The 11,064-nt window shown below is 40.6% G+C and overlaps 1 protein-coding gene across 1 annotated transcript; it reads left to right on the top strand.

Moving 5' to 3' along the window:
- Positions 1 to 9,001: 9,001 nt before the first annotated feature.
- On the top strand, positions 9,002 to 10,830 carry LOC125372993 (staphylococcal secretory antigen ssaA2-like). The gene is made up of 2 exons (XM_048383773.1): positions 9,002 to 9,006; positions 10,485 to 10,830. Exons 1-2 carry the CDS (start codon positions 9,002 to 9,004, stop codon positions 10,828 to 10,830), a joined length of 351 nt encoding a protein of 116 aa, XP_048239730.1.
- The last annotated feature ends 234 nt before the right edge of the window (positions 10,831 to 11,064 follow it).

Here is an 11,064-nt window from a genome sequence, read left to right as displayed (position 1 = left end):
TCTATGCCCTCTGTCCTATGGCAAGTGTTCTGTGTTCTATGCCCTCTGTCCTATGGCAAGTGTTCTGTGTTCTATGCCCTCTGTCCTACGGCAAGTGTTCTGTGTTCTATGCCCTCTGTCCTATGGCAAGCGCTCTGTGGTCTATGCCCTCTGTCCTATGGCAAGTGTTCTGTGTTCTATGCCCTCTGTCCTACGGCAAGTGTTCTGTGTTCTATGCCCTCTGTCCTATGGCAAGCGCTCTGTGGTCTATGCCCTCTGTCCTATGGCAAGTGTTCTGTGTTCTATGCCCTCTGTCCTACGGCAAGTGTTCTGTGTTCTATGCCCTCTGTCCTATGGCAGGCGCTCTGTGTTCTATGCCCTCTGTCCTATGGCAGGCGCTCTGTGTTCTATGCCTTCTGTCGTATGGCAAGTGTTCTTTTCACGTAAACCACGGTACACTGATGACTGTGAACAAGCTAGAAGGGCGAGGGAGAAGGCTGAAAAGCATTTACGCAAACACCCATTAGTCCATAAGTTAAACGAATTTAAGATATAAAATGCCAAAGCAAATAAACTCGGAGAATCATTAGCTAACCATTCTTCCTCTTCAAATTATACATCGAAATTTCTGAAATTTTTAGAACAACAAGAAAAGAACAATGGTGAGGACAAGAAAGAACTTTTCTCCCAACATGCACTGCACACTGCTTTAGGGCAAGCACGCGATACAGCTACAGGGGCTGAAGATATCCTGTATCAGCTACTGGAACATTTACCTGACACATGTCTTGAAGTACTGTCAAGACTTTTTGACAAGATATGGGCTCCTGGAACTACCCCTTCATCTTGTTCCGGGGTAGAATTGGTCTTCAGCAACCCATGCTTACCGTAAAAGGTGACTATGCTTGTCGTAAAAGGCGACTAACGGGATCGGGTGGTCAGGCTCGCTGACTTGGTTGGGGCCTGTCATCAATCCCAATTGCGTGGATCGATGCTCATGACATCAATCACTGGATTGTCTGGTCCAGACTCGATTATTTCCAGACCGCCGTCATATAGCTGGAATATTGCTGAGTGCGGCGTTAAACAACAAACCACCCAACCAACCCTTCATCTTGGCCGAATGCTGTTGTCATGACTGTGACTTCACCTGGTCGAGATCATACTGATCCTTCTAATTATGGGCTAATATGACTTACTAGATGTGTTCAATAACAGATTAATATGGTACTTAGAAACAAATAACGTTCTATCAAATATTCAATGTGGTTTTAGGAAAAATAAAAGTAACATTGACCATTTGGTTGGATTGGAGACATTTGTGGAAAATGTTATAATTAATAAAATAATTCATTTCTGTGGAGATATAACCACATATTGATCCAGTCTTACATCTAGCTGACACTCAAATTAAAGTTGTAATATAATGGAAGCTAAATATAAAGGAAAAACGTTTGATCACCGTCTTATCACATATTAACTTTTCTTAAAGCAAACTGCCTGAAGGCTCTGGATCTATTAAAAGTTGTTACCAATTCTAAGTGGACAAGTCTACCATTCTTCACTTGTATAGATCACTCATCCGTTCTAAACTCGATTATGACTCTATCATCTATTGTGGAGCCTGCAAAATCAATCTTTAACTTTTTTATTCTATTCACCATCAAAGTCTAAGATTCTGTCTTTGATCTTTCCGAACCTCTCCAAATGACAGTCTGTACGTTAAGGTCGATGATCCATCTCTTAAACAACGCCACTTCGAATTATCCTTACAGTATATCACAAGGTTATATTTAATGTGTTTAAACCCATTAATGACGAGGATCACGGGTGGCCCAGTTTCAGGCGCCGCGATTCGCTGTGCAGAGTTGCGTTCAATTTGGCACGCCAGAACCTATGTTTGTTGGTTCGAATATTGTTAAAAATGGCGTTAAACCCAAACTCACTCACAGTGAGTCCAGATTTGACGAGGTCATTAGTCGACGATGACCTATTGACCATTCCAATATACTAATGAATATGTTTTGAGAGGTAAGGAAATACTCCATTTTGTATCTATTGTGATGAAAGCATCACCGCCAAGCATGTCCATGTTTTTTCCATCTCAAGAGATAACTGTTTCAAGGTTTCATCCACTAAGGATCTATTAGATAATATTAGTTCTCATTTAACTTTTCTTTTTAAAGAAATAAACTTGTATAATAAATTGTGTTGATATGTCTTGTATAAAATAAATGACCTTCTACATTTGACTGAATGGATTTATATCTGATATTGTTAGTTGCTGTATCCTCGAAGGGGGTTAAAGTAGTATAAGGTTGTACAAGTAGTTAAAGCAGTATAAGGTAGTATAAGTAGTTAAAGCAGTATAAGGTAGTATAAGTAGTGGAAGTAGTATAAGGTAGTACAAGTAGTTAAAGCAGTATAAGGTAGTATAAGTAGTGGAAGTAGTATAAGGTAGTATAAGTAGTTACAGTAGTATAAGGCAGTATAAGTAGTTGAAGTAGTATAAGGTAGTACAAGTAGTGGAAGTAGTATAAGGTAATATAAGTAGTGGAAGTAGTATTAGGTAGTATAAGTAGTGGAAGTAGTATAAGGTAGTATAAGTAGTGGAAGTAGTATAAGGTAGTATAAGTAGTGGAAGTAGTATAAGGTAGTATAAGTAGTGGAAGTAGTATAAGGTAGTATAAGAAGTTGAAGTAGTATAAGGTAGTATAAGTAGTTAAAGCAGTATAAGGTAGTATAAGTAGTTGAAGTAGTATAAGGTAGTATAAGTAGTGGAAGTAGTATAAGGTAGTATAAGTAGTGGAAGTAGTATAAGGTATAATGGGATGGTATAAATCCTGCCGGGGACCAGGCAGGTAGTAAAGGTGCTGTCGGTCCCCATGGTTCCCGGTATGGGGATCACCCTTCATTGGCTGACGATCTATAGCCCGCTTTTATCATGTATATCGTGATATGTTCCTTACTAGTTTTATATCTATATCTGTGATAATCTAGCTGTTTTACTGGTCACTGTCGACAGGTTTGTATATTTTAAATGTATTTATTATAAATGTATAAATTGTTCTCGTCAGGATATGGCTGAAATATTGCCGATGTGACTCATGTAACTCATGCACTCACACATACTCACATAAACACACATACAAACACGCACACACACACACACGCACACACACACACACGCACACACACACACACACACACGCACGCACACACGCACGCACGCACGCACACACACACACGCACGCACGCACACACACACACACACACACACACACACACACACACACACGCACGCACACACACACACACACACACACTGATACGTATGTCACTAATTAAGTTCAACAATATAATCATGGATAAAGACAACAATACGTTGCTACTTCTTAATGAATCACTCCTTATTTTAAACCAGGTGAGAAGGTTTATACACAGTTACTACCACTGTCCACACAGACATAGTATTGACCCACAGTGTATTTACGTGAGACAGCCAAATACCAAACAATATCGAAATAATCTATAATGAAAAGATCCGGTCTCAAATCTAGGTAAATGCTTTTTAAAAATGTATTTTGTAGTGTCTTATTTTATTCAATTCATTAGTATGTCATAATGAAAGGTCAGTATTTAATTAAGCATGATGTATGGTTAAAATCCAAATGCACCTGCCACAACAATGCTGACTTTTGAAGGGATTTCAGTGACAAAAAATATGTCTGATGCAATTCCCTATTTTGACTTCTACCATATGTTCCCGTTTTTCGGGTAAATAATTGACTTGCCTTTGCATGTGTATGTGATGGGTGCAACCGGTGGGGCAGGATGCGCTAAACCTTTTCGAGAAACACCTGGTATCACTATTTGATAGCGAATCATAAACACAATCTCATGATATAGTCGGAAACGTACCACCGACTCTGCTTTATGCATATATTTCTATTGGATATTGGGAGGGTTTGTCGCTTTATTTCTTAACACTGTGTATCTATTGGTATAAAGAGGCGAGGCAGAGTCTCCATTGTTGGCAATTCAAAGGATTTCACTCGATCCTTCACATGTACAACTGATCATTATTCGATCATTCACCGTGTACATCAACGCCTCTGTTTATGCTCTTTCCTGTCATTAATTCTGCATTTTGATTAACCATATTACATGAGGTGCCTCTTAGAAGTATGGCTTCCTGATTAACAGGTATAATTTAATGAAGGTACAAGTGAAGTTAACAGCAAACTTATACATGTACTGCTATTCTGACATTTACGAGGAAATATCTTCCTCTGTATTTTAATTATCCATGTTAACTTGGACAAGAATACTGATGGGCGTGTACGCGAAGTTTAACGTACAGGATAAACAGAATTGAGGATGCTTGTAGGTGAGGTGAAATGGTGTTTAACGTCGCGTCTAAGATTATTGCACTTATAAAGCGACGTGCATGCACGTGTATGTGTGTTTGTGAGGCTGCTTGTACCAGTCCGGACTGGTGCCGATTTATAGTGCTAGCTCACTGAGATACCATGCCGCAGTTTAACATGAATACCCCACTCAGGCACAGTATACTGACTCCGAGCCGACCAGTCCTGGTTTTAGCCCCTTAATGCCGAGCGCCAGACAGGGAAACAACAAGTACCATCTTTTAACGTCTTTTGGTATGCCGCGGCCGGGAATCGAACCCCGGACCTTCCTCTCTCCGGGAGGACGCTAGACCACTAGACCACGGAGGCGGTGGGGATGCTTGTAAGCAGCTGTGGTGATGAAGACGACAATCAAGATGCTTATAATGCTGGTGGTTGCAGTGATGATTGATACGCAGTCTAACATACAAGTGCATCATATCGCTGCCACAGTCGCCATGGTGACAAATTAAAATCTTTGAATCTCTGAATCTTCGGGCTCATTTTCAGCACAGGTCAAGACGTCGTTAATAGTGCTGCGAGAACCAAAGACGGTGTATATGTGACATTAGGGTTGTCGATAAAAAACATACAGACAAACATAAATGGATCTTAAATGAATTGAATTCAATTTGACTTCCAAATCACCGAGCCTGGTCACCCTTTAATTGGATGAAAATGCTGAAGTAAAGCACGTTATTGTCACGTGTCTGTACCCAATATCTGAAGTTAGACACGTTATTGTCACGTGTCTTTACCCAATATCTGAAGTAAAGCACGTTATTGTCACGTGTCTGTACCCAATATCTGAAGTAAAGCACGTTATTGTCACGTGTCTTTACCCAATATCCGAAGTAAAGCACGTTATTGTCACGTGTCTGTACCCAATATCTGAAGTAAGGCACGTTATCGTCACGTGTTTGTACCTAATGTCTGAATTGAGGCACGTTCTTGTCACGTGTCTGTACCAAATAACTGAAGTGAGACACGTTATTGTTACGTATCTGTACCCAATATCTGAAGTAAGGCACGTTATTGTCACGTGTCTTTACCCAATATCCGAAGTAAAGCACGTTATTGTCACGTATCTGTACCCAATATCTGAAGTAAGGCACGTTATCGTCACGTGTTTGTACCTAATGTCTGAATTGAGGCACGTTATTGTCACGTGTCTGTACCAAATAAATGAAGTGAGACACGTTATTGTTACGTATCTGTACCCAATATCTGAAGTAAGGCACGTTATTGTCACGTGTCTGTACCCAATATCCGAAGTAAAGCACGTTATTGTCACGTGTCTTTACCCAATATCCGAAGTAAGGCACGTTATTGTCACGTGTCTTTACCCAATATCCGAAGTAAGGCACGTTATTGTCACGTGTCTGTACCCAATATCTGAAGTTAGACACGTTATTGTCACGTGTTTGTACCCAATATCTGAAGTTAGACACGCTATTGTCACGTGTTTGTACCCAATATCCGAAGTAAAGCACGTTATTGTCACGTGTCTGTACCCAATATCTGAAGTTAGACACGTTATTGTCACGTGTCTGTACCCAATATCCGAAGTAAAGCACGTTATTGTCACGTGTCTGGACCCAATATCTGAAGTAAGGCACGTTATCGTCACGTGTTTGTACCTAATGTCTGAATTGAGGCACGTTATTGTCACGTGTTTGTATCCAATACCTGAAGTAAGGCTCGTTATTGTCACGTGATTGTACCCAATATTTGAAGCCAGGTACGTTATGATCACGTGATTGTATTCTTTTTAGTGAAGTCATTTACGAACACTTCGGGGACGTGTCAGATTGATTTAAATCTGAGCCTGAAAGTTTCTTGCAGTGTAATCTATATTTACCTTCGTGTTGCGCAAGTTTGACTTGAAGACAAAACAAAGTAGGTGTAGGCGACATTTCAAAGCCTAGGTGCTCATCTTAGACTAGATCATATGAGGCAGGAGTAAGTTAGAATGCATGACGTGTGAGAATGCATAGCGTTGGGCAGAAAGGCGAAAATACTGATCTAGTTCCAGTCGGGCAATTCATGAATGAGCCCAGAGCACGATTGTAGAAGGGACACTGTCGGGTTGGTGCCCTTACAAAAACAACAAGCAAAAAGTGTCAAAATGAACCAAAGCGCTACAATGCGACAATGCGACAATGCGACAGCGCGTGATTTTGACCATCTGTCGCATTGTTGCGCTTTAAATAATATTTTTCACTTTTTCCTAAATATCCCTTCTAGGGTTCTATAGTTATCCAATAAAACGAGGTCGACCCAGTCGCCTGTAACCCGTAACTTCGTAACCCCCATGTGGGGAATAACGATAATAACGTCATGGACGCAGACATGTTACGTTGTGCTACCTTGTGTTACGTCGTTTTATGTTGTGTTACGGTCCTACGTCGTGATGTCTAGTTTTACGTCGTATTTCGTCTTGTTACCTTGTTGCGTTACGTCGCGTTACGTCATTTTATGTTGAGTTACGTCGATTTCCCATGTAGGGAATAACGTTAATAACGTCATGGACCGCAGACGTCAAAATAAGAGAACGTCACCCCTTCAGGTAGCATGTCTCATCCCTCATGACCCTGGTACCACACGAGAATCAATAGGTGCGCGACGTGTTACTCTAAAACAACGCACAAAATATGACTGTTTGTGTAATTCAACAAATAACGAATACCAAAGGCGCCCACTACTATACCTGAGAATTATGTGTGCTATGTTAGACAAGTACCATTTAACCATCTCCCAATAAATACATCCCATTACATGAACGAACACAGATCTGAAAGGCTTGGGTTGACAAAAAAGACATCAAGGCTACCAATCTTGAGCCGGTAGTATTTTGATGTACGCAAGAGATATGCTCTCCGTTCTGTCTTCTATGCCTCAAGCTCAGTTCAGCCGATCAACTACCATTTTTTACAGTCCTTGATTTTACCCTGCGTTCTGTTCCTCATTGATAAAGCGCATCAACTTCAAGGGATTCAGTGACGGGACTCATTTCCTCTCGCCGGATATTGAATTATTGTGATGCAATTGTGACGTCACAATTGACGTCAGAGACAAAAATCAATGTTTATTTCGATTCTGTCTAAGTTTTCATGATAGAGATATCTCTCGGGAACAGTCGCTCACTCGACTTGTTGATACAAGACATCGGGCGACAGATTCACGATTGGGTTATTGTATTAAGGCGGGTTAATTCAATAGGCAGTGTTTATTGAAATCTTAATGAAAAGGCCAAGTCCGAAAAAGAGAACTATTTCAATAGTTGTCGGATTGGGAACGTGAGTATACATACCATAAAGATATAACGATGTTTTAGTAATTATATAACGGGACTCAAGGAGTTAAAATACATAAAGTTTTACATGACAGTACGTCATATTACGTTGTGTTTCGTCGTGTTACGTCAGTTTATATTGAGTTACGCTGTTACTTTATGTTACTTTTTGTTATGTTGTGTAACGTCGTGTTACGTCGTTTAATGTTGTGTCACATTGTTTTACGTCGTATTATGTTGTGTTACGTCGCATTACGTTGTGTAACGTCGGTTACTTTGTATTATTTCATGTTACATTGTGTTACGTCGTGTTACGTTCTGTTACACTGTGTAATTCGTTTTATCTTGTGTTATGTCGTTTCAATTTGTGTTACGTTGTGTTGCTTTGTGTTACGTCGTTTTATGCTGTTACGTTGTGTCATGTCACTTTACGATGTGCCACGCCTCCTGGATCAGTAGTTCCGTTATATAATGTGTCAGCTTCAGGTAGGATGAAAGTCCAATGTGATGCAGGTCTTAAACGTTTGCGGTCGGGTAGCCTAGTGGTTAAAGCGTTCGCTCGTCACGCCGAAGACCCGGGTTCGATTCCCTACATGGGTATAATGTGTGAAGCCCATTTCTGGTGTCCCCCGCCGTGATATTGCTGGAATATTGCTAAAATCGGCGTAAAAACCATACTCTCTCACTTAAACGTTTGCCACTTTGCTGATACCTTGTGTTACGTCGCTTTATGTTGTGTTACGTTGTGTTAACTAGGTGTATCTTGTGTTACGTTATGTTAAGTTATGTTTCGTTGTCTTACGTTCTCTTACGTCGTTTGACCTCGTGTTACATCGTGTTACCTTGTCTTAGGCCGTATTATGTCGTGCTACGTTTTCTTACGTTGTGTTTCGTCGTTTTATGTTGTGTTACCTTTTGTCACGTTGTGTTACTTTGCCTAACGTCGTGAAAGCCCAAACTGTTGCAGGTCTCAGACGATGGCTGCTTTGGTGAAACCCACGAGGACGGACACGGTGCTGACAAACCTCGAGACATGATCAGGGCGAACCGAAGACATGTTGGTGCTGGTTGGACGTCTTATCTGGTTTTCAATCGAGAAGCAATAACTGTTCTTTTGTTGGAATGTCGGTCTATTAATTTCACATGTTACGTCACATGCTTAGACACAATCAACAGCGTTCATGTCATATAAGCTCTCTGAGAACATCATACGTGTAAGGCCACAATCTAACAATCAATGGCGCAATACTTACTTATCATGCGATCTCGTAATACACGCTGAAAACTGGATGAGATAAACGCGTGACGATTTAAAAAAATGAGGTAGATTAACGCGTGTCGATTTGAAAATATCGCGTGATTCACCTTCAACTACAGTGTCTTGTAACACACACGACGAATGGATGACGTAGAGTGAAATGGACGCAAACTCGGCTTCAAGTTTAATCACGCCCTTCCGACTTCTAGTTTGTCTCCGAGTTTAGATTCAACTACACACAATTGTCGTCTGCTCTGATATAGCAGACGACAAGATGGGGACGCAGCAATCAGATTGTTCGGTTAAGGAGCCATGCTTTAGAATACTAAGTTAACAGCCTTACGCCAATGTCAGAGGAGAGTTAACAGTTATCTTAGTTTATTGATAAAACACACAATCAAGTCAGATAGTGCAATATTTCACAGCAGGCAATCGATTCAATTTTATAAGGTTGTGCCAGAAACTCATTTTAGTTTTCGACTCGCAGTTGACGAAGCAGACAGAACAGGATATACAATATTTATATTTTGAATTCCAAGTGTATGTCTTCATATGGTAAACCACGTACTTAGTGTAAATAAGACGAACGTCGCCAATGAAAGCTAATACAAAGCTAGTCGCCCTCACTGCGGACTCTTGTGTGACAGAATGTAGGTAAATAAAATAACGGGAGGAACTTATTGAGGAAAATTCAAAGAAATGCAACAATGTCGGCCACGTGTATTTCATTGTTTCTACATAATGAGGAAGTATTTGCAAATACATGCTAATGTCCTCTGGACTCCGAGACAACTGTCGTGCAACATATCCTACTTGGCAGTTATGCTGAATATGGAAGTAGAATTTGTAAGATTAAATAGACGTGTATCTGTCATTTCTAGGATAGTGCGGGGTAACTCTGTAAATTGAACCATATCCCCCACAAGACAGACATCGGGACTGAGTATGAGACTGATTTGTGTCGTGGTGTAGGCGAGTTAACTTCATAATATTGTGTTTTTGGAGTATGCTGTGGCATCAAAGACCCGAAACTGTTGCCGCAGTTGACGTCTCTCACCTGTTTTCACTCCCGGTCAGCATACGCCCGTGTAACCTACTGCTGGTAGTATGGCGACTAAATGTGACCAACACTGTCACTACGTCTACCACAGCGACAACTACTACATCTGCTACAGCGACAACTACTACATCTACTAAAGCGACAATTACTACATCGACAACTAATGCATATATCAATACAACTACCACAGCGACAACTACTTCATCTGCTACAGCGACAACTACTACATCTACCACAGCGACAACTACTTCATCTGCTACAGCGACAACTACTACATCGACAACTAAAGTACTTTACCACATCTACCATATCAACAACTACTACATCTACTACAGCAACAACTACTTTATCTGCTACAGCGACAACAACTACATCGACAACTAAAGTACTTTACCACATCTACCATATCAACAACTACTACATCTACTACAGCAACAATTACTACATCCACAACTAATGCATATATGAATACAACTACCACAGCGACAAATACTACATCTGCTACAGCGACAACTACTACATCTACCACAGCGACAACTACTTCATCTGCTACATCATTAACAGCTACTACAACAGCATCTACAACAGTAACAACTACTACATGTACCATATCAACAACTACTACATCTACCACAGCAACAACTCCTACATCTGCTACAGCGACAACTACTACGTCTACAACAGCAACAACTACTACATCTGCTACAGCAACAACTACTATATCTGCTACAGCGATAACCACTACATGTACCACAGCAACGACTACTACATCTGCTACAGTGACAACTACTACATCTACCACAGCAACAACTACAACATCTGTCAATAAAACTACCACATCGTGAACTAATGCATATATGAATACAACTACCACAGCAACAACTACTACATCTACCAAAGGGATCGCTGAATGCACTGCTGAATGAAACTGAACTAGACAGCTCGACAATCAGCAAAATACAGTGGGTGAAAGTCTCCCCTACACTGACGTAGTTGAACGCCTTTGGGTTGTTTTATATATAGAACAGAACCTGAATCTAACCGAGTTTGATATTTACAAAAA

The sequence above is a fragment of the Haliotis rufescens genome, unplaced genomic scaffold (assembly GCF_023055435.1).
Source record: "Haliotis rufescens isolate VD_foot unplaced genomic scaffold, xgHalRufe1.0.p SCAF_5, whole genome shotgun sequence".
NCBI classification, from domain to species: Eukaryota; Metazoa; Mollusca; class Gastropoda; order Lepetellida; family Haliotidae; genus Haliotis; species Haliotis rufescens.
The sequence above is the reverse complement of the archived record's forward strand: the minus strand, read 5'-3'. Positions and strand labels throughout refer to the sequence as shown.